Source organism: Mus caroli, unplaced genomic scaffold (genome assembly GCF_978045245.1).
Source record: "Mus caroli unplaced genomic scaffold, Mus_caroli_1 scaffold_1, whole genome shotgun sequence".
NCBI classification, from domain to species: Eukaryota; Metazoa; Chordata; class Mammalia; order Rodentia; family Muridae; genus Mus; species Mus caroli.
The window spans coordinates 40,070,046-40,094,673 of NW_028227256.1; the positions used below are offsets into that span (position 1 = coordinate 40,070,046).

The 24,628-nt window shown below is 42.0% G+C and overlaps 1 protein-coding gene across 1 annotated transcript; it reads left to right on the plus strand.

The window, feature by feature from the left end:
- Positions 1-23,718, plus strand: Tslig2 (tRNA splicing ligase complex subunit 2). Its single transcript, XM_021161245.2, has 4 exons — positions 1-136; positions 1,907-2,073; positions 18,810-19,185; positions 20,928-23,718. The coding sequence occupies exons 1-4, from the start codon at positions 38-40 to the stop codon at positions 20,982-20,984; spliced, it is 699 nt and encodes a 232-aa protein (XP_021016904.1). The 5' UTR covers positions 1-37; the 3' UTR covers positions 20,985-23,718.
- Positions 23,719-24,628: the final 910 nt, after the last annotated feature.

Sequence of the window (24,628 nt, forward strand, 5' to 3'; positions counted from 1 at the left end):
TGTGGGTAGCCGGCCAGGGGGTCTCCTGGCGACAACCATGGCGGGGGATGTGGGCGGTCGCAGCTGCACGGACGCGGAGCTGCTGCTGCACCCTGAGCTGCTATCCCAGGAGTTCCTCCTCCTCACCCTGGAGCAGGTGGGGCGCTCGGGCCCAACCGAGGACGGACGGGCAGCCGGGAGGACAGGCAGGCCTGCGGGAGGCTCGTGGCCGCTCCCCGCCCACACTGATCCGATGGGGCTTGCCTCCCTTGATCCCCAAAGGAAGCCTCCAGACAGTGACTGGAACCCCTGGGAAATCCTCTAGAGCTCGGAAAGGGTGTGTCAGACGACCTCCGCTGCCTGTGTGCAAGCAACGGCCTGCGGAAGAGATAGACTAGAAGAACAGACCGGGAGGGAAGAAGTCTGGGCCAATCAGGGCTGCATCCAAAACATCTGAAAATTGGTCTGTTAGGTAGCTTCTCGCCTCTCTTAGAGACAGACACTCGGGTCCCAGAGAGATGGACCTACTTCCCAAGATCATTATCAGGACACAGTCACCGTTTGGAGAACTTAAAGCACCTAGCTTTCCAGGTGGTGCATGTGACCCCCTGCCCCCGCCCCCCGCCCTGGCGGTGTGACCTAAGATAATAGCAGATCATAAAAGAAAAGTGTGATGTTTTATTTAAAATGACAGAATTGCTGAAAGTTTCTTTAGAGTTTTATGTGGCACGTTTTGTATTCCATGTGATTTTGCCCCCAGTACCGTAACTTTCTCTAATTTCTTGAAGTTCTCAGTCACTATTTTAATAATGACTTTTAATCACACCAGGATAATCAAAGGCTTACTAAAACATGTTATTGAGCCCCATCATCTGCTTCTCATTAAGTTCGTTCCAAATGTGCCCTGATAACTGCATTTTAACCAGTTCTTGCTGATGACCCAAGGACAGCACTTTTAAGCACTGCTGCCCGAAGGCAGCCCCTTCAGTGCCATCCAAGCAAATGACATCCTCTGGGGATGTTGTCCAAGTGTATTCAGATACTCCCATCCCAGAGTAAATGCAAGTTGAAAGCCAGCAATACACTGTCCGAAAGAGGAATAAGATGATTCAACAACTTAAAAATGAAGTCAAACTAAACAGCTGGCATTGTTTTTGTTTTTTTTCCATTTTTGCAAAGCATACGTTTCCCCAATTTTTCCTGTGTGTTTTGCAATATTGTGCTCTAAGATGTTGAGACAGAACTAGGATATGAGAGAGAATAAGTTAAATATTTAAGTTATTTAGGCACGCCTAAATGGTTGGACTGTGAATTGAATGGTGAAAATGCGGTGGGGCAGATTGCTAACGGTCTATTGTTACTGTCATCAGAATGGAGAGTTAAGTTTCCTTCTGCAGTAGTGTTTTGTGTGTGTGTGTGTGTTTTGGAGGTGGGGGTCTTCATAATAAAGCCAGTACTGGGCATACTTAAGGCACTGGGTTCAGACACCAGCACCAAGACAAAACAAAATGCAAGCACCCACCACATTAAAGGAAACATGAGACATAAAACACAGACTGAGACTGCCAGTCTGACCATAATGGTCCGACTCAGTAGCTACTTTTTTTTTTTAAATCTGTTTTTCTCAGGCAATGTTCCATTTTTATTTAGATTAAGAAGGTAGTGATGGTGGTGGAATTGTCCTCTACTTCTGGACTTGGCCAGCAGTCCTCTCAGTGAGGGCACGTGGTCACTCTAAGATGAAGCTGAACTTTATAGAATTTAATGGGTCTTTAATACCCTATCTAATAATACAGTTTGACTCTTAGTGATTGCAAAAGTAGCTTTATAATTTACTTAAGCATAACACTTTCACCATGCTACATGGCTAGGTAGCTTTTAAATGAAAGATGGCGTTTTGAAGTTATTTTTGTTTTGTTTCACACAGAAGAACATAGCAGTTGAAAATGAAGTAAGGGTAAACAAAGACAACCTTACCGACCTTTACGTCCAGCATGCCATACCGTTGCCTCAGAGGGATTTGCCAAAGAATAGATGGGGGAAGATGATGGAGAAGAAAAGAGAACATCATGAAGTGAAAAATGACACCAAAAGGTACTTTTTTTGTGTGGTTGATAATCTAATCCTTTGTGACTAAAAGGGTTTTTGGTTTTGGGTTTGTTTTTTTTTTTTTTTCCCCACTAGGTAAACTTAGGCTGGGAAGAAAAAAGTCATTTGTTTTGGTGACTGGATGAGCACCAGGTGCTCTGATTGTGGGTGATACTGACATCCCTCTTCTCTTGCTTTAGTGGAGAGAAACTTAGTGCATGCTGTGATGGGCAGAGGTAAAGGCTAAGGAGACAGGTGAACCATGGAGGAATAATGAATGATAAACTCGTCAGCAGCCACTTGACTGCAGAATGACATTTCAGTAGAAAGAACTGTAAGAAGTAGAGCTGTGTCCTGGATTCCACACTGAGAGAGTCTGGGTCAGCAATGTGTCAGTCCAGGAATGGAGACAGAGGGAGGTAAAATACCTTCTGTGAGTGAACTTGGGGTTGGGGGATCAAGTGAAGCTTGTGAATTTTGAGGATTTGCCTTTACTCTGAGATGAGAAACTATGAGAAGGTTTTAAGACATCCATGGCCCTACATGATGACATATTTTTTAATTAATTAATTTATTTATTTTTTACACTCCATATTTAACCCCCCCCTCCAGCCTCCTCTTAAGCTGGACCCCTCTTTGGGCCTGTCACTGAACCTTCTTTTTTCTCAGGCCCCTCTCCATTTCCATCCCTGTAATTCTTTCAGACAGGACCAATTATGGGTCAGAGTTGTGACTCTGGGATGGCCTCCCTCTCCCTCATTTGGTGCCCTGTCTGCCTGCTGGTGGTGGGCTCTATAAGTTCCCTCTGCCTACTGTTGGACACTTGATCTAAGGTCCCTCCCTTTGAGTACTGAGAGTCTCTCACCTTCCAGGTCTCTGGTGCATTCTGGAGGGTCTGCCCAACCTCCTATCTCCCAAGGATGTCTGTTTGCATTCTTTCTGCTGGCCCTCAGGACCTTAGTCCTGTTTCCTCACCCAAGACCAGATCAGCTTCCCCTCTCCCCTGCTCCCCTTTCCCTCCCAGGTCCCTCCCTCCTTCCCAACTTGTCATAGCTTTCTTCTCCCTGCCAAGTGGGACTGAGGCATCCTCACTTGGGCACTTCAGCTTGTTGACCTTTTTGAGTTCTGTGGAATGCATCTTTGGTATTCTGTATGGTTTTTGTTTTTGTTTGTTTGTTTTTGTTTTGTGGTTTTTTTTGTTTTGTTTTATTTTAGCTAACATCCACTTACTAGTGAGTATATACCATGTCTTTTTTGCATCTGCATTACCTCACTCAGGATGATATTTTCTAGTTCCATCCATTTGCCTGCAAAACTCAAGGTGTCCTCATTCTTTTTTTTGGGGGGGGGGGTTGGGGTTGTTTTTTGGGTTTTGTTTTGTTTTGTTTTGTTTTTTGAGACAGGGTTTCTCTATGTAGCCCTGGCTGTCCTGGAACTTACTTTGTAGACCAGGCTGGCCTTGAACTCAGAAATCCGCCTGCCTCTGCCTCCCGAGTGCTGGGACTAAAGGCGTATGCCACCACGCCCGGCTCAAGATGTCCTCATTCTTAATAGCTGAGTAGTATTCCATTGTGTGAATGAACCATAGTTTCTGTAGCCATTCTTCTGTCGTGGGACATCTGGGTTGTTTCCAGCTTTTGGCTATAACAAGTAAGGCTGCTATGAACAGAGTGGAACATATGCCCCTGTGGCATGGTGGGGCATCTTTTGGGTATATTCCCAAGAGTGGTATATGACTCTTCAGGTAGATGTATTTTCAGTGTTCTGAGGAACCTCCAGATTGATTTCCAGAGTGGTTGTACCAGTTTGCAATCCCACCAGCAATGAAGAAGTGTTCCTCTTTCTCCACATCCTCTCCAACATGTGCTGTCACCTGAGGATTTGATCTTAGCCATTCTGATTGGTGTAAGGTGGAATCTCAGGGTTGTGAATTCTTGGTTTAGTTCTAAACCCCCTTTTTTGATTGGATTGTTTAGTTTTTTGGTGGTTAGCTTCTTGAGTTCTTTATATATTTTGGATATTAGGCCTCTATCGGATGTGAGGTTAGTGAAGATTTTTTTTTCCCAATCTGTAGGTTGCCGATTTGTCTTATTGACTATGTCCTTTGTCTTACAGAAACTCTCCAATTTCATGAGGTCTCATTTATCAATTTTTGATCTTAGAACCTGAGCCATTGGAGTTCTGTTTAAGAAATTTCCCTCTGTGCCAGTGAGTTCAAGACTCTTTCCCACTTTCTCTTCTCTTAGATTCAGTGTATCTGGTTTTATTTTAAGGTCCTTGATCTACTTGGACTTGAGCTTTGGGCAAGGTGACAGATAAGGGTGTATTTTCATTTTTCTATATACCGACAGCCAGTTAGACCAGCACCATTTATTGAAGATGCTTTCTTTTTTTCATTGTATATTTTTGCCTTCTTTGTCCAAAGATCAAGTGTTTGTAAATGTGTGGTTTTATTTCTGGGTCTTCAATTCTATTCCATTGATCAACATGTCTGCCTCTGTACCAGTACCATGCAGTTTTTATCACTATTGCTCTGTAGTAAAGCTTGAGGGCAGGGCTGGTGATTCCCCATCACTCTTTTATTGTTGAGAGTTGTTTTCCTATTCTGGGATTTTTGCCTTTCCAGATTGTTGCGGCCTGCCCGCAGTCCACAACACGAACGGTTCACTGAGAATGGCAGTTCAGGCTGAAAAGAGAGGAATCTAGACGGGGCGGAAGAAAAGAATGGAGCTAAGACAAATCCTGATCAAAGCTCAATTTTATTAATACCAGACAATCAGTTATAAAGGAAGGGGGAGGGAACCCAACTTCCCGCCAAGTAACTCAGGGTCCAGTAGCAGGACGAACACGTGTGTGCCTCCAGGCAGCAAAGGCAGGTTCCAGCAGTGGGCGTGGCAGGACGAATGAGCCGGTAGCTCCACCCTTGAGCAGGCAGGTTCCAGGCTGGGGGAAGGGAGGCCACATTTTCCCCCATTAGATAACAAAACAAAAATAAAAAAAGGGGGTGGCCTGTGGCAGAAAAATTATCTATGTTCAATAGTTTTGCTTGAGTTTTTTAGGGCTAAAGAAAAAACCTGTTTCCGTGGGATTCCCTAACTTTTCTAATGGTAAACTGTATCTGGCTAAGACTGTCTTTAAAGCACTGACTGAATAGCAGCGCTGGGCTGTAGGCTCTGACTTTATAATGCTAATTAGTGCTGAATAGGTAGCTACCTGTTTGCATTTTAAGTAGGGCGTTGGAACCCTGGCTGAGTTTAACTAAACGATTTTAGAATAACACTGAGCTGATAATCCTCTGCAATTTTGGGTGACAGGCAGGGGAACAGGGAGAAGGGGTGAAGACTGGCTGGCTCCTAGTACAAGGCCAGTTGGCTTTTTTATTTTTTGGGTGGGAGGCAGTGAAGGGCTTGCCCTTACGACAGCAAGGTCTCCAACCTCTCTCCCCCCTATTAATTAAGTTTAAATAGGCAATGCTTAACAGAGGTGATCAAATGATTCTTTTCATCCATAGATGAGTGGGCCTTTAACCTTGACTTGGGTGGACATTGACCTGATTCCTCCCGTGAGCATTGTAATAACTCACATCTGTGGCTCTTGGTATCTTTTGGGGAGGGGAGGCAGAGCCTTAAGTATTTTTGGTTTTTAGCTGGAGTCAGATACCAACCTCCTTTAAATCAGGTGTGTCGCACAGGGAACTCAGAAACGGTCAAACTGGACCTTCTCTCCGCAGTAATCTCTTGCGCCAAGCGGTACCCATACTGTATTCATATGATTATGAATCAGTAGCGCAGTTCTGAGTTATTGCGCGGTCTCTATGTGAGACTTGTCAACCTCAGATTTAGCAAGGCCTAGACAAGAATTATGTCAGTATTAACACCATTAATTTTGGTTAAAATAGGAGCTGAAAGTCTTTCTTTTTCATCCCTGTTATTTCCAGTAGCCTGAGGAACTAAGGACACCTTGCAGTAACAGCAAGGGTGAAAAGTCAGAGGCCAGTTAAGGGACTAAGCCCATCTCTATCAAAATAAGAACTAATCTTTGTAAATATATATGAAATTTCTACTTTCCTAGCTCTCCTGGTAAATCTAGATCTTATCTTAGACTGAAAAGCCACATGCTGGGATGTCCTTTGAAGGGAGATTAGCAGTACCACCTGTTTGTTCGTAGGGGCGGAGAACCGGAGAATGTAGATTGACCTGCTTGAGAGAAGGAAGAATTCTAAACAATGAGAGTGTAGCAATGTAAATTTTCTGTTCGGAGAAGTCAAGGTATTTTATTTAGATGCAAATTGTAAAGCTAAAGTTAATCTCCGGCCTCTTGTAGGGGAATTGGCTCAGAGGAAAACAGTTTTTCTGAGAGCTTCCACTCCCAGCACAAGAGGAATTTTAGTCTTTAGAATGATACTTACGAGAAGAGACAGAATCTGTGTTTACCTGACGAATTAATCTCTCTGGTAGCCACCGTGCTTTATCTTCATCTCGTGAAAAAACACAAACCAAGCCTCTTCCCCAGATTAGAACTGGATCTGGACCCTTCCATTTATTAGTCAGGGCGTCCTTCCATTTTACCAATGTATAAGAATTAGAAGTAACTGGGTGCCAGTGGCGTTCCGCTGCAGACTGACCTTTAATGTCAGTTTGCAAAAAGTTTAGGACAAATAAGGTAAAGGCAAGATGAGCCTTTGGTGACCTTGGGGGAAATGCTCTGAATTAACTTTGCTAGATAATTTAGAATATAGGAATCTCTAATAATTGAACTGAATATTAGACCAGTCTAAGATTGAGTTAGAATGGCTGGTCACACTGAAGAAGAGTGAAAAATCATTATGACTCTATTAAATGACTAATTTTACTAAGTCTGAATATGCAGTCTCTGATGTACTATTGTCATAAAGTTAAAAGGTTAGAAGTTAGTCTAAACTGGAAAAATGACAAGCAAGGATTTAAGGTAAACTTCCCTTGAGAAGCATTAGTTAATAAAATACTTTCCACTTAGGAAACAATATATACTGAAAGATTAAAACTTTTGGCTTCTTGTAAAGAAGCAGAAACAATAAACATTTTTCTTACATAATGTAAAGCTATATTAGCCATACGTAGAGGCAAAATTTTCTAGTGATTACCAGTTTACTAGACGCAAAAATCTTTGAATTTAAGCATTATTTTAAACATCTGAATAGATCTGTAACACTGTTAAAAAGAAATTTTCTTGAACACAGGGAAAAACTTTTTTAGGCATTGTTTGCAAAACAAAAGAAAGGTCCACAAGCCGCTCTGGGACTGCCCAGAGCCCTGTATTGACTCAAAGGTAAAATACTTTTTAATCTGAGCATTAATCTTAAATTTGCAATCAAACTGCAAGCTGCAGTCAATGGAACAATGGCAGATTTAACCATAATTTTTAAGTTTTTGTGCAAGGTTAGGATAATATCTACAACTTTGGGAAAGCAAAACCTATGTTTAAAACAATTTATCACTGTTAAAATCAATATTAGAAGCATTACTATCATATTACGAAGTTTAGATATCAATTAATACCTATGAATACCTATTAAAGCAAGCTTTAACGCTTTAATAAAGAGGCATTGCTTTATATCTTATCTTAAATTTTACTATTTAGGATAGGAACCACATTAATCATTATCTAAACTAGAAATATCTTAAGAGACTCAGCCTCTGAAGCTTAATCTCAAACTTTAACTCGCTTCAGGGCCTCACCAACTTTCTCCCAGGTTCCACAATCTATCATTTCTTCTTCTTTGAACCATGGACAACAGCTATCTATCTTATCTAAAAGATTTCTGACTTTGAACCCTTCCTTTTTCCACCTAAGCAGCTTTCTAAAAAACTGCGGCACACCGCCTGTCTCCGTATCTAGTTCCGATTAACGAACTGCTGACCCCAAGCAGAAACAGTGTTGGGTCAGCACTGATTCAACTTGATTCGTATCCTATCGCATCCTCAGCAACACTTTACAAAACTGAAATTTTTTAGGCTAGCGCTAGCATGTGTACCTGTCCGTTGCTCCGATGCTCCTCCGATACGAAGATCCTTTCTTTTCTTGTGGAGCTCCACACAGCAGTCGTTTCTCTTAGCATCCCTCTGCCATTCTTCAGGTCCCTGTTCGGGCGCCAACTGTTGCGGCCTGCCCGCAGTCCACAACACGAACGGTTCACTGAGAATGGCAGTTCAGGCTGAAAAGAGAGGAATCTAGACGGGGCGGAAGAAAAGAATGGAGCTAAGACAAATCCTGATCAAAGCTCAATGGCAGTTCAGGCTGAAAAGAGGAATCTAGACGGGGCGGAAGAAAAGAATGGAGCTAAGACAAATCCTGATCAAAGCTCAATGGCAGTTCAGGCTGAAAAGAGAGGAATCTAGACGGGGCGGAAGAAAAGAATGGAGCTAAGACAAATCCTGATCAAGGCTCAATTTTATTAATACCAGACAATCAGTTATAAAGGAAGGGGGAGGGAACCCAACTTCCCGCCAAGTAACTCAGGGTCCAGTAGCAGGACGAACACGTGTGTGCCTCCAGGCAGCAAAGGCAGGTTCCAGCAGTGGGCGTGGCAGGACAAATGAGCCGGTAGCTCCACCCTTGAGCAGGCAGGTTCCAGGCTGGGGGAAGGGAGGCCACACCAGATGAATTTGAGAATTGCTCTTTCCATGTCTTTGAAAAATTGTGTTGGGATTTTGATGGGGATTGCATTGAATCTAGATTGCCTTTGGTAGGATGGCCATCTTTACTGTTAATTCTGCCGATCCATGTGCATGGGAGATCTCTCCATTTTCTGAGATCTTCTTCAATTTCTTTCTTGAGAAACTTAAAGTTACTGTCATACAGGTCTTTCACTTGTTTGGTTAGAGTTACCACAAGGTATCTTATATTATTTGTGGTATTGTGAAGGGAGTTGTTTGCCTAATTTCTTTCTTAGCCTGTTTATCATTTTGTATAAAGGAAAGCTACTGATTTATTTGAGTTAATTTTGTATCCAGTCACTTGGCTGAAGTTGTTTATCAGCTGGAGAAGTTCTCTGGTAGAATTTTTGGGATCATTTATGTATACTATCATATCATCTGCAAATAGTGATACCTTTATTTCTTCTTTGCCAATTTGTATCCCCTTGATCTCATTTTGATGTCTGATTGTTCTAGCCAGCACTTCAGGTACTATATTGAATAGATATGGGGAGAGTGGGCATCCTTGTTGTCTTAGTTAGGGTTTTACTGCTGTGAACAGACACCATGACCAAGGCAAGTCTTATTAAAAAAAAAACAACATTTAATTGGGGCTAGCTTTCAGGTTCAGAGGTTCAGTCCATCAAGGTGGGAGCATGGCAGTATCCAGGCAGGTATGGTGCAGGAGTTGCTGAGAGTTCTATGTCTTCATCCAAAGGCTGCTAGTGGAAGACTGACTTCCAGGCAACTAGGGTGAGGATCTTATACCCACACCCACAGTGACACACCCATTCCAACCGGGTCACACCTATTCCAACAAAGCCACAGCTTCAGATGGTGCCACTCCCTGATCCAAGGATATACAAACCATCACATTCCACTCCCTGGTCCCCATAGACTTGTTCAAAAACATGAGTCTATGGGGGCCATACTTAAACATAGCATAATGCAAAATGCATTTAGTCCAACTTTCAAAGTCCTCATAGTCTATAGCGGTCGCAACAATGTTTAAAGTCCAAAGTTCAAGGTCTCTTCTGAGATTCATTCAACTTAATTAACTGTAATCCCCAAAGCAAGGCAGGAAACCAGCTGGGCAAACTCCAAACTGCATCTCCATGGCTGATGTCAAAGCGGTCTTCAGATCTCCATTCCTTGTTCATGTTTTTTTTTACTGCAACAAACTGCTTTCTCCTGGGCTGGTTCCACTCCCTGTTAGCAGCTTTCCTCAGAATGTATCCCATGGCTCTGGCATCTTTAACATCTTTGAGTCTCCAAGACAATTTCAATGTTACAGCTTCTTGTTTCAGTGTCTGGGATTCCACTTGATCTTTTGGACTCCTCCTAAGGGCTGGCATCACTTTTCCATGTCTGTGCTCTGTAGCACTCTATGCTCAGGTTGATCCACTCCACTACAGCTGCTGTTCTTGGTGATCATACCATGGTACTGACATCTCCAATACACTGGGGTGTTCCACTCCAACTAGGCTTCACCAATAGCCTCTCATAGGCTCTCTTCAGGGTGCCAAGCCTCAAATTCTTTGCATGACCCCTTCAGTCCTGGGCCATCAACTACAGCTGAGGCTTCAACTTCTCCAATGGCCTTCCCTGGCCTCTCACAGTGCTAAGCCTCAGCTTCTCTCCATGATCCCTTCATTCCTTCATGAGCAGTACCACCTGAGTGACTCTTACACATTACCAAGTCCAGCCGCAGCATGAAGTACAACCTTGGGTATCTCTGGAACACAGCTTCTTTGTGCTCCCAGAAAACAATTTCCAGAAGATTTCACCTCAGTAATGCTGGTCTCTTCTTAATCACTGCTAATTCCTTAGCTAACCAGCATCAATTTTCCCCGTGGTTCCTCCCATTCTTAACTCTAGAGCCAGAGCCACATGGCTGAAGCTGCCGAGTTCTGCTGCTTACAGGAACTAGACCATGATTCCCTTGTACTATCACATTATCACTAGCTTTATGTTTTCTAAATCCTTCACTGCCTAAGCTTGGCTATCCTGGTTCTTGCTCTGTAGATTGACCTTGAATGTAGAGATCGCATGCCTGTCTCATGGGATTAAAGGTGTGTACCACCATGCCTGAATCTAATTAAACTGGGTAGAATCTTGCCCCAAGGTCCCACTCCCTTAATCTGTTATCTCCTAGAACACTAGATTTTGCTCCATTTCACTTCCTGGTATGCCTTTAGTACTCAAACCATACATTTTATATTTTGCCTTTCTAAGCTTGCTATGCTTGTTCATACTTCTCTTCATAAGACTTAACCAGAGAACAAAGTTTCTGCTGGGCTTTTTTGAAACTTCTTTTGTCAATGCAACTAATGCAAGTCTCTTCACCTTAGCCTCAGGCAAACTTTTCAGACAAGGGCAAAAAGTAGCCACATTCTTCACCAAAATACCACAAAACCAGTCTTTATGCCACATTCTGAAATTCTTCTCCTTTGAAATCTCTTGGGCCAGGTCAACACAGTTCAAATCACTCCCAGCAACAAAGTCTTCTATATTCCTACTAGGATGACCCATTAAGCTCCATTTAAAGCATTCCACTGCTTTCCAAATCCAAAGTCCCAAAATCCACATTCTTTCAAATAAAAGCATGGTCAGGCCTATCACAGCAATACCCCACTCCCAGTACCAACTTCTGTCTTAGTTAGGGTTTTACTGCTGTGAACAGACACCATGACCAAGGCAAGTCTTATTAAAAAAAAAAACAACATTTAATTGGGGCTAGCTTTCAGGTTCAGAGGTTCAGTCCATCAAGGTGGGAGCATGGCAGTATCCAGGCAGGCATGGTGCAGGAGTTGCTGAGAGTTCTATGTCTTCATCCAAAGGCTGCTAGTGGAAGACTGACTTCCAGGCAACTAGGGTGAGGATCTTATACCCACACCCACAGTGACACACCCATTCCAACCGGGTCACACCTATTCCAACAAAGCCACAGCTTCAGATGGTGCCACTCCCTGATCCAAGGATATACAAACCATCACACTTGTCTTTTCCCCAGATTCTGTGGGATTGCCTCAAGTATGTCTCCATTTAATTTGATATTGGCTGTTGGTTTGCAGTAAATTGCTTTTATTATGTTTAGGCCTGGGTCTTGAATTTCTGATCTCTCCAATACTTTTAACAAGAAGGGGTGTTGTATTTTGTCAAGTGCTTTTTTTTCCTCTATCTAAGGAGATGATTATGTGATTTTTTTTTCCCTTTGAGTTTGTTTATATAGTGAATTACATTAATGGATTTTCATATATTAAACCAACCTTGCATCCCTGGGATGAAGCCTACTTGATCATGGTGAATAATGGTTTTGATATGTACTTGGATTCGGTTTGCAAGAATTTTATTGAGTATTTTTGCATCGATAGTCATAAGCAAGATTGGTCTGAAGTTCTCTGTTTTGGTTGGGTCCTTGTGTGGTTTAGGTATCAGTGATTGTGGCTTCATAGAACAAGTTGGGTAGTGTTCCTTCTGTTTCTATTTTGTGGAATAGTTTGAGGGAAATTGGTATCGAGTCTTCTTTGAAGGTCCGGTAGAATTCTGTACTAAATCCATCTGGCCCTGGGCTTTTTTTTTTTTCTTTTTTTTTTTGGTTGGGAGGTTTTTAATAACTTCTTCTATTTCCTTGTGTGATATGGGCCTGTTTAGTTTACCTGCTCTTGATTTAATTTTGGTATGTGGTATCTATCTAGAAAACCATCCATTTCATCTAGTTTTTCTAGTTTTGTTAAGTATAGACATTTATGGTAAGATCTGATGATTTTTTTGAATTTCCTCCATTTCTGTTGTTATGTTTCCCTTTTCATTTCTGATTTTGTTAATTTGGATACTGTCTCTCAGCCCTTTAGTTAGTTTGGCTAGGAGTTTATCTATCTTGTTGATTCTCTCAAAGAACCAGCTTCTGGTTTTATTGATTCTTTGTATTGTTTTCTTTGTTTCTATTTGGTTGATTTCCCACCTTGAGTTTGACTATTTCCTGCCTTCTGCTCCTCTTGGGTGAGTTTGCTTTTTTTTGTTTTAGAGTTCTCAGGTGTGCTGTTGTTAGTATAAGATCTCTCCAGTTTCTTTACCAGGGCACTTAGTGCTATGAACTTTCCTCTTAGCACTGCTTTCATTGTGTCCCATAAGTTTGGGTATGATTTGTCAATATTTTTTCCTTAAAATCTGGGAAGTCTTTAATTTCTTTCTTTGTTTTTTCCCTGACCAAGTTATCATTGAGTAAAGAGTTGTTCAGTTTCCACATGTATATGGGCTTTCTGTAGTTTTTTCCATTCTTGAAGACCAGCCTTAGACCATGGTAATCTGTTATGATACATGGTATTATTTCAGTCTTCTTGTATTGGTTGAAGGTTGTTTTTTAACCAATTATGTGGTCAGTTTTGGAGAAACTACCATGAGGTGCTGAAAAGAAGGTGTATTCTTTTGTTTTAGGGTAAAATGTCCTGTAGATATCTGTTAAATCCACTTGGTTCATAACCTCTCTTAGTTTCACTGTGTCTCTGTTTAGTTTCTGTTTCAATGACCTGTCCATTGGTGACAGTGGGGTATTGAAGTCTCCCACTATTATTGTGTAGGGTTCAATGTGTGATTTGTGCTTAGTAGAGTTTCTTTTATGAATGTGGGTACTCTTGCATTTGGGGCATACATGTTCAGAATTGAGATTTTCTATTGGTGGATTTTTCCCCTTGATGAATATGAAAGTGTCCTTCTTCATCACGCTTGATAAGTTTTTGTTGAAAGTCTATTTTATTGGATATTAGGATGGCAACTCCTGCTTGTTTCCTGGGACCATTTGCTTGGAAGACCTTTTTCCATCCTTTTACACTGAGAGAATGTCTGTCTTTATTATTGAGGTGTGTTTCTTGTATGCAGCAAAATGCTGGATCTTGTTTGCATATCCAGTATGTTAGCTTATGTGTTTTTATGGGTGAGTTGAGTCCGTTAATATTGAGAGATAGTAAAGAGAGATGACTGTTGGTTTCTGATATGTTTGTTTTTGTAGGTGGCTTTATGTGCTTGTGGTTTTCTCCTTTTGGCTTTGTTGTGAGATGCTTAATATCTTGTCCTTTCTTTGATGCAGGTACCTTCCTTGTGTTGGAATTTTCTTCTGGGATCCTCTGTAGGGCTGGGTTGGTAGATAGATACTATTTGAATTTGGTTTTGTCCTGAAATATTTTGTTTTCTCCATCTATGTTGATTGAGAGTTTTGCTAGGTATAGTAGCTTGGGCTGGCATTTGTGTTCTTTTAGGGTCTGTATTAACCTCTGACCAGGATCTTCTGGTTTTCATAGTTTCTGGTAAGAAGTCTGGTGTAATTCTGATAGGTTTACCTTTGTATATTACTTGGTCCCTTTCCCTTGCAGCTCTTAATATTCTTTCTTTGTTTGTGTGTTTAGTGTTTTGATTATTATGTGACAAGAAGATTTTCTTTCCTGGTCTCATTTATTTGGTGTTCTATAGGCTTCTTGTACCTTTATGTCCATCTCTTTCTTTAGGTTGGGGAAGTTTTCTTCTATGATTTTGTTGAAGACATTTTCGGGTCCTTTGAGCTGGGAATCTTCATTCTTCGCTATTCTGATTATTCTTAGATTTGGTCTTTTCATTGTGTCCTGAATTTCTTGGGTGCTTTGGGTTAGGAGTTTTTTATGTTTTGAATTTTCTTTGACAATTGTGTCAATCTCTTCTTCAGTATCTTCTACACCTGAGATTCTCTCTTCTATCTCTTGTGTTGTGTTGGTGATACTTACATCTGCAATTCCTGACATCTTTCCTAGTTTGTCCATTTCCAGGTTTGCCTCCATTTGTGTGTGTGTGTTTAATTATTTTTTTTTTATTGTTTCTGCTTCTACTTTTAGGTCTTGGGTCACTTTATTCAATTCCTTCACCTGTTTGCCTGTGTTTTCCTGTATTTCTTTCAGTGAGTTATTGATATCCTCCTTAAAGGACTCTGTTATCTTCATGAGATAGGATTTTATGTTAGCTTCCTGATTTTCAGGTGTGCTGTATTCAGGGCTTGCTATGGTGGGAGAACTGGGTTCTGATGATGCCCATATTTATTGCTTCTGTTACTTATGATCTTGAACTTGCCTTTCACCATCTGGATATCCCTGGTGTTTGTTGGTCTGTGTGACCATCTGACGTCTGCCTCTTTTGTACCTGGGTTGCTCCAGTTCTCCTGGTAAGCCTGCAGCCTTGGCTGTAGCAGACCACCTGTAGGGCCTTCCAAGCTGCTGATCTGTTGCCCTGCCTGCAGTAGATCTCCTGGGAGGCCTTCAGACTGTTGGGTTTTCAGTGGAGCAGTCAAGCTGTTGTCCAACTGCTCTGAGTGCAGCTGATCCTCAACTGCTGTGAGTACAGTGGGTCCTCTAGGATGGGTCAGGATATGGTATTTTCACTGGAGCAGACTAGCCAAGAGTCTGCCCCAGCAGAACGGACTGGGTGCAAGGGGTGGAAGGGACTGAAGGGAAGTGGTATTCAGGAGGGTGGGAATTTTGGTGGGTGATGGGTTCCTAGTCTACTGGGCTCCCAGCAGCAGACTTCAGAGCTGGGGAGGTTCTTACCAACTGCTCTGAGTGCAGTGGGTTCTCTAGGATGGATCAGGATATGGTGTCTTCCCTGGAGCAGACCAGCCAAGAGTCTGCCCCAGCAGAAAGCACAATGACATTTTTTAACCGGATGACTCTCCCTGCTGAACTGAGAAGTAACTTAAGGTAGGACTTTTAAAGATGGTATGCTGTAGTAAAGCTGGCCTTGGTGGCAGGGGCGTGGGTGAACCAGCCCCAAAGGCATGAGAGAGGGAGAGCTTGCCCTGCCCCTTGCCCCTATGGCATTGGGTAAGAGAGCCAAAGCAGTGCTGGAGAGCTTGCCCTGGTGGTGTGGGTGCTGGAAACTGACCAACTCAGCTACCACTCAGTCTTTGAGTTGGCCCAGCCCAACATCTTCTCCATCTACTGCTGGAGTGTGTGACTGGACCAGTTCTGCAGATCCAAAGGTGCAGTATCTCCATGACACAGGGAGATATGACACATATTTGAGAGGAGTCGCAGTAAGGCTTTTGTATTGACCGAGTAGCAGAAGCCAGAAGCCGTGAACCAATGCAATGAACACTAAAGATGTCTTGACAGAAGGGTATACTGTGTGATACACTGTCACACATTACAGCTTCCATGATGAAATTTTGTTATGTTTTGTTTTTATTTTATTTATTTTACTTTTGGTAGGGAGGTTGCAAGGGCAAATGTGACGGGACAGGGAGATGAGTGAGATTGGGATGCCTGATGGGAAACTCACAAAGAATTAAAAGAAGGAGAGGAAGTAAAGAAGGGAGGAGGAGGAAAGGGAAAGCGTGTGCTATTATCCAGGCAATAAATGATATTTTTGACTAAGGAATTTGATGGACTAAGGTCTAGAGGTATTTTGATGGTAGAACCAATAGAATTTGTTGACTTTTGAGGAAAAAAAGAAGAGTCAAGTAAGATCTTACTTAGCCTTTCTGACAGGTGTGGGAATGAAGAGTGTTACTTAGTCACAGCCATCTAACTCTTAAAATATTCCTAAACTTCAGGAAACTAATCAAATTACTTTAAATTAAGTTTCATTTGAGTAGTAAATGTTGTTAACTACGTTGTGAGGATGAGTGTTGGTTGTCATAGTGGTGGTACTGATAAGTTACGTGAATCTTATCTTCATAGGCACTGTTGTAGAGAATGGACTAGAGCCATAAGAGAAGGTTTGGAGGGCTGGGGAAGAGGGAAGATGTAAGTTTAACTTGACAGTGACTTTAATCTCTTATGAGTCTCTCGGCTGAGGTGACTGGGAAACTTAAATGCAGTTGAGTATAAGTGTGCTCTTAGTCTTCTGGGAAAGAAGTACAAATGGCTCGCCATTGACCAGCAATGGCTACATCTTAGTGCTGACCTTCAGACGTCTCTGAACTATGCTATGTGTACCTCTCATTTCATTTGCTTGTTGAGGGTCTTCAGTTCAAGCAGTGCTATTAGCACACTCCAGCACTTATGCCAGTAATGAGCAAACCACTCAGTGCTCCTCATACTTCAAAGCTAAACTTCATAGCCCACGGGTATCGCTTAGAAAAGATCTTTGGCTTTATTTTAAGAATCTGCAATTTGGAGGGTGAGGTTTAAAGCTCAGTTATAGAGTACTTACCTAGGTGCTGTGCAAAGTCTGGGTTTGGTACCAGCACATAGGACTCCCAACCGCCACCCCTCACAGACACACCCAGTTCTGTTCGTGCACACACACAGTTTTACAATTTGGATCTGGAACCAGAGCATTATAGTTGAGATTATCTAAAAGTATCCTGTCTTGGTGAACTCACTGTTTTTTTCTGTGGAGAAACACCGATCCAGAGGAATGCTATAACTAGTCAAGGTGAGACACAGCATATCAGTTACATTTTTATTGCTGTGATGCAGCACAGCTTATGCAAGGAAGAGGTTTATTTGGCTTGTCCCGGAGGAATAAAAGCCCACCACCATCACAGTGGGGAAGCACTGTAGCAAGCCCTGGGCAGGGTGTCAGGGACAGCTGAGAGCTCCTGTCTCAGACCCCACATGGGAAGCAGAGAGAGCAACCTCCAAATGGTACAAGTCTTTAAGCTGGTGGTTCCCATCCTGTGAGGCCAAATGACCCTTCCACAAGGGTTGCCCAAGACCATCAGAAAACAGATATTTACATTAAAATTCACAAGAGTAGCGAAATTAGTTAAGAAGTTGCAATGAAAATAATTCTGTGATGGGGGATCACTATAACATGAGGAACTATATTAAATGGTCACAGCATTAGGAAGGTTGAGAGCTACTGCACTAGAGCCTTGTGGTCACATGATGCATGCCCTTCTTCAGATGATGTAACTGATCAAAGATGAGGGTGGGCATGAAGGCCTCAATGCCTGAATGAGGATGGAGGCTGTGTTTCACAGTACAAGCGTGCTCCTTTGGTCTGTGAACACCATGGACTTATTCTACAGTGGGTTTATAGCGTATGCTTGTTTTGCAAACAGTCCATTAGCTTACTGAAAGTCTTCACAGTCTCAGCCTCCACATTCACTCATCCCTCCCTCGGGGATTCATCCAGAGCAATGCTCCGTCCTGCCAGCTCCATCCACTGAAAGTGCCTTGTGTCACTATTGCTAATCTTCTATACCTTGTTTTTATTCTGTGTTTTCTATGGTAATACATGTTTAAATTCACAAGTATTCACAATTACCTGCAATGTTCAGGCCTGTGCTTTGGAACAGTGAAATGTACCAGTTAACCAATGGGCATGAAGACTCATCAAATCCCACGATTACAATTGTACAGATATTGTAATCTCTGATGAGAAAGTATCCAGACCTTGGAGACACTTGGTGACTGTAGTAGGGCTTTGCTTTGTTGTTTGTGGACTATGCTGTGAGAGTCTTGGGACTGTCTTGTAGTTTCTCTTGTAAAATAATAATGGATTGTGATCACATGGTAAGGATAGCACTACTAATAAGCTGCTCTTGTTTATTATGGAGCTAGTTAATACTTATATCAGTCATCTTCTATTTCCTTGATAAAACACCAAGATCAAGGCAGTTTGTAGACAGAAGGGTTTATTTGGGCTTATGAGGAGGTCTTTCCCTTAATCCAGAGCGATGAGTCCATCTGGCATGCATTCGTGGCAGCCACAGTAGACAGTTGTGAGCTCCCATCTTGAACTGCAAGCAGGAAATAGAGAACAAACTGGAAATGGCAGAAGTCTTTGAACTCTCCCCACCCTCCCCCATTGAGGTGCTCCTCTAGAAATGCCACAGATCCTAAACTGCCCAAACAGCGCCACCTGCTGGCGACCAAGCATTCACACCCCCAAGACCACGAGGGACATCTCATTATAAACGATAATGAAATCTCTTATAAATAAGTACTTTGTACTTTAAAGCATAGAGAATTGTTTCTTTGGGCCTGGGATTCTTACTTCCAGTTATTTCCTTTACCACAGTCTGTTCACTAAACCTTGTTGCTTATTGGCCTGCAAGCCTGTGTGGTGCTTTATAAGAGAACATCTCTCTGCTTTCAGGAGTAGTGCTGTAGATGGATTAAGGAAAAGGCCCCTCATTGTGTTCGATGGGAGCTCAACGAGCACAAGCATCAAAGTGAAAAGGACGGAGAACGGAGCAGACGACCGGCTCAAGCCTCTTGCCCAGACAGGCTCCACCAGTGATGCCTTCTGGAAATCACCAAATTCCTCGTCGAGGATTTCACCCTTAGTGTTGTTTTCCAATTTGCCTGTGAACAATAAAATGGAGCACAATAATAATGAGACTAAACAGAACCATGACTTCATGAATAGGAAAAGTTCTTCGGGTCCAGTGAAGTCACCACCTCTGTCCCCTGTTGGAACTACTCCTGTGAAATTAAAGCGGGCTGCTCCTAAGGAAGAGGCAGAGGCCACAGTAAGTGTGGGGGTGGCTTCAACATTGAGCATGGCACTGAGCATCCACCCTGTAGCCCTGGGTCAACTGGCTGTGCTTGTTTCCTGGGGTGGATAGGGTGCTAAAAACAGGCCTATTTCCTTTAGTATGTTGTGATCTGAAAACAGTAGAGAGTTTAAAATTTGGCCCCATGTCAAACTGTAGTGAAATTTTGATAGTTAAGCTGACACCTTTCCTTACTATACTGATACAAAGGATCACCCTGAGAGCAGTCCCGGCAGCACACAGGGCTTAGTGGTCCCACTGCACAGAGCCCACTGATGCCCTGAGGGGATGCTACCTCACCTACCCAGGCTTTCAGCATCCCCAGTCTACCCCAGTAGGTACTCCTACCTGACTCTACAGACCACAGTGCCCACTTGCTGCCCTGGAACTCTGCAGTGTCTGGGGTTTTTTATCCTGTAGCTTATATATTTGAATCCTGGAATTTAAAAATGTACAATGATTATTGTTTTTGAAAGTTCACTAAATTTCTTTTTATGTAAAATGAATGCAGAGAGGAAGATTTCATAAAATTTTCTCTTTCCATCTTGGAATCAAAAAGGTGAATACTCCTTTGTTGGTGAGGTCCAGAATGCTATCGTCTAGGGCAACACATTTATAAAGTAGTATTTGGGCCTAGGCCCTAAGTCTGTTTGTACTTACCTTTAACCTACCTTAGAATCTACTCTTCCCTAAACACCAAATAACTTACCTTGGGAAGGATAGAGGAGTTGCAAGGGGCGTGGCGTCTCTTACACATGTGTGTCCTGCTGTGTTGAAGTATCTGGATACTTGGCATTTACACCTCACAGCTGCATGACTTTCTCAGCTAAGTGGCCGGCTGTACTTCTATTACAGGGAATATGCTGGACACCAATCTGCTTACATACTGATTTTAACCATTTTTGTGAGATAGTGGAAAATGTGCGATGAAAAGAGAATAATCCAAGGCTGGACAGATGGCTCAGAGGTTAAGAGCACTCACTGACTGCTCTTCCAGAGGTCCTGAGTTCAATTCCCAGCAACCACATGGTGGTTCACAACCATCTGTACTTGGATCCAATGCCCTCTTCTGGTGTGTCTTAAGACAGTGACAATGTACTCACATACATTACATACATACATACATAAATACATACATACATACATAAATACATAAATATATAAAGAAAGAAAGAAATCTTTTTTAAAAATTAATTTTTAAAAAAAGTAAAAAGAATAATCCACATCTGAAGTACTACAATAAGGAGTGAGCCTTTGAGGCATATGTATTTACACAGCCATGACCTTTGTACATACATGTAGATACATATAGATAGGTATTACCTTAGAAATGTAAATATTTAGTGAACATGTCTCATGAAGTTTAGACTATGACATCAGGGAGGGAGGTGGGCTAGGATCTTCAAGAGAGGCCTAGTCCCTCTGCTTTCTGTAGTTTCTGGTTCTGCTGTTTGTGGAACAAGGTTCAGAGGGTGTGTGTGTGTGTGTGTGTGTGTGTGTGTGTATGTAAATGATCTTGGTGTAGAACATTTGAGAACCACAGAATAGACAAGTGGGAGCCAAAATACTTACTTTTTTACTAATTGAAGCATCCTTCCCAGCAGAGGGCAGCAGTGCTCTTGCTCTGGTGGGCCTGTAGCCAGCCTTGGCGTGATGAGTGCGCATTTGAGTGTCTGAGGCAGCTGCTGTTAGAAACGGTTTCTGTTTCTGTCTTACAGAATCACCTGAAGCCTCCCGAGGTGAAGAGGAAGATACAGCATGTGACATGGCCGTGAGAGCAAGCCTCCAAGTGTAAACAGAGCTGCAGCCGCAGTTTCAGATGCGTCCGCAGCATCTATGCAGTCCTGAATACTGTGGGGTTTTCCTGAGGTTTAAAATAGGTTTGGAAAAAACAAGTCTTTCCCTTCTCTCCTTCCCTCTATTCCTTCTTCCCTTCCTTACAATGTCTTGACTTTCATGTCCCAATTAGGGAAGAATTTCTTTTTAAAATAGAGCTTTGTACACATCCTCTATAAATTCTTTTCCTAAGCAGAAGCATCAAGCAGTTCACAGTATTGTGGTAAATATTGCCACCTGCATCTTGAAGGGTTCGCCAAGAAAAGTGTGTTGATGGTGTTGATGGAAAAGCTTTCTGCTCTTTAGTTATGTGTGCCACTTTGTCCCACGGAAAGCAAAAGGGAAGTCAGGGCTTGCCATTCCTCCCTCTCAGTGGCATAAGCTGCCGTGTCTTTAGAATGTTCCTGGCTTACAGGGACCCTGCCTACTCTTTTCTTATGTGGCTTGTATGAGCTTTATCTTTTTAAAGTGAGACTGATTTCAAAGTCTTCAGGCTGGGTGATCATGTTAAAGGCAGTACTCTGTGTCGGAAAGTTTGGGAATGATGGTCCTAGAATTCTAGACATAAGAAAATCCAGAACGTGTGACAGTCATGGTGGGGTGCTTATCAGTATGCTGTGGAGCAGGCAGTTGTCACTATCCGGATGCTGGAGTTGGAATTCACTGTAGAATGCAGTAGGAAGTGGACTCTGAAGAGGTTCATGTGCTATAATGCAGCTCCCTGCAGGGCTGTCCCATGCAGGGCTAAGTGATGCTCTTTTTATTTTTGTGCAAGTAGCATTATCCACTTGTATAATGCAGGAATGTGAGAAAATACTGTTTGCTTTACATTCGTGACGTCTAGCGTCTGCTCCTTCCTTTATGTTTCTTACTGAGAAACATTTTAAGCAAAAGATACTTCATAGATTTCTCCATGTATAATCTTCAAATTGTTGGTTTGCCTTGTTAGTATGCCTTAGGGTCATCTCCTTTCTTTGATTTGTTAAAACAACCATTTTAGTTCACATATCAGAATAGCCTTACAAAAATTAATTCAGCCTTGCAGGTAAGTACTGTTCTTAGACATCAACCCTGCAGTTTTTAAGTGTTCTGCTTTTTGTTTTCCAGACTAAATTTGTACACATAAGACAAAATTTATGATATTAAGTGTTGCATGAATTATTGATGCTACAGTAACGTTTTAAATACATTGTTACCTGCAGGGTTGATAAGTTAATATTGTTGAAAGGAACTGTGCTCCTATATGTAATCGTCAAGGTATATTTTAAAAGTGCAGCTTTTAGAGTACAACAACACATTGTATTTTATATTCAGTTGACCTCTCTGCTTCCACTGGCGTTTCTCTTTTTAAGGAGAGAGTTAGCCATTTGACGGTTTTAAGTCAGTGGGAACTTATTTTTAGTTACTTGGTGAAATTGAATTTTAATTTGTATATTTAACGTACAGAGTAGGTTGGTAATAACAGCTGAACTGTGTAACATTGTTGCTTCAAATTGAAGTTTATACTATGAACACTCAGCGTCCACACTCACATAGCAGCATATTGTTGAGCTGTCTTGAGTTTGAGAAGTGGAGAAGCATTGACCCATGCACTGTGTATTACGTAGTGCCTCCGTCATGGAGCGCCATGCCTCCTGAAGGGATCATGGAATTGGCTTCCTCCATGTGATGAAGCATCGACTACTGGGCATCTGGAGCAGCAGCATTGGGAGTGTTGTTCTGAAGTACTGTTTCAGTTTGGGCTAGAAGGACTTGATGAGAGTGGTGAACAAGTCTGGAGTAAGTTTCCTTAATGGTGTATAGGGTTAGTATTGTTGCTTTTGATTCTGTATCCCAGTGAGGCAAGGCATTCTTATTCCTGGGTTAGGCAAATAGATGGCATTAGAGGCAGTGGGAAGCTCTTGAGTTACAAAAGGCACCACATCTACCATCTGCAAGTCAGCCTCCTCCTTTTTTCCTACTTTGTATATCCTGGTCTCTTTCCCATTCTCCTTCCTCTTTTCTCTAGGTCTAAGTTTCCGACTTAGGTTTGCAGATTGTATTGTGTCTGTGACCTTACTCCATTCACTAAGGGGTGAAGATAGTGTGACCCCAATCCTCTTCCATCTGAGGGGTATTAGCTCACTGTGTGGATCCCACCGTCTGGAACCCTGCAGCACCAGGGCTCTGAATTGCTCCCAAGGCTGTCACAGCAGCATAGTTCTCCAGAGTAGCCTTATTAGTGTAGGCAGTGCCGGACCCTTGGAGGAGTGGCTCACTACTGCCATACATACGCTGTATTTGCCGGTATTAAAAGTCTTCAGAATTGAAATTTTCATTTGAAATTCTGTTTCGGTTGACTTAAGTTTGAGAGACAGTTCAAAAACTGATGTAAAGACTCATTCAACAGCAATGACTTTTTAAAAACTTACATTAAGTAAAACTGCCAGTAGATTAAATCATCCCCATATGTAAGAGCTTTCTCTACTTACTACTGTGGAATCCGAGCATTGTTGAGAGGCTACTAATTGGTCAACATGTTTTTAAGTGTGCTTTTATTAAATGCTTGTGTACGTTTTGTAATTCAGTGTAGAAAAGGTTGACCTTGTAATGTACATTTTTTGTATGTATAGCCTTTTAAGTAGCCTTGTCCTTATTTAAATAAACTGAATAAAACTATCTTGAGCAGGCCTGTCATTTGCAATACAAATAAAATGAAATTTTTTTCCTATGACTTACGTGACTGAAGAAACTGGTTCAGGAAGTGCCATTATGTGTGGCATAATCTTATCCACATTCAAGCAGCCTAGTTGGGTTCCCTTTTGTGAGCAAGAGGGCAGTTAGTGATGTCGTGTTTAAGATGTCTTGATTGATGTGAAGAGGTGCATCCCCAAGTGTTCCTAAGTAATAAATGGGACAAAGCAGGAACTGAATTGAGACCCTTAAGGGGATGTGATCTGAAGTGAACAGCTAGTCTCCCTTCTGGGGAGAGTGGGTGATTTTCTGAGGCAAGTCCTACCTCAGCCCTTTTGCTTATAACTCCTGATTACTGAACTTAAGTGACTAATTCCTTAGCTGGGATCGTAATGTTACTGCATTTGAAGACTGAAATTCTGAATCGAGTAACTGAGAAAACACTCTGGTAATGTTGTCTTTCAAACCAAAAAGAGCCAAGACAAAGGTCTTCCTGCACTAGTGTGTTTTATGAACGGAAATGACTTTAATATTTTCAATTGCTTAAAAACTTAGTTGATTTTCTTACTGTGAAATAAAGATGTGAGTCCTTGTGTATTTTTAATTACATCAGGTTTTGTTTTTAGGGCTGAGCAGGGTGATTCAATTCCTAATTCCATGCAGAAGGCAGGCAGTGAGAATGAAGTAATATATTTGGAATGACAGGATGTGAACCAATAATTTATTCAGTAATTTATGTCTAGATGCACAGAAACTTATTTTATGCCTTGGCTTATAACTTGGCAACTTTTCTATTCCTGTGGTATTCACTAGACCCAGAGCAAGGTAGAGAAGAAACTTTATTTTGTGCTTACAGTTTCAGAGTGTCAGAATCTATAATGACAGAGTAGAGGCAGCAGATGCCAGAAAG

Coding starts and splice junctions, on each gene's coding strand:
- Tslig2 (XM_021161245.2), top strand. CDS start 38: ATGGCGGGGGATGTGGGCGGTCGCAGCTGCACGGACGCGGAGCTGCTG. Junction 2,074..18,809: donor GTGAAAAATGACACCAAAAG/GTACTTTTTTTG, acceptor CTCTGCTTTCAG/GAGTAGTGCTGTAGATGGAT. Junction 19,186..20,927: donor AGGAAGAGGCAGAGGCCACA/GTAAGTGTGGGG, acceptor TCTGTCTTACAG/AATCACCTGAAGCCTCCCGA.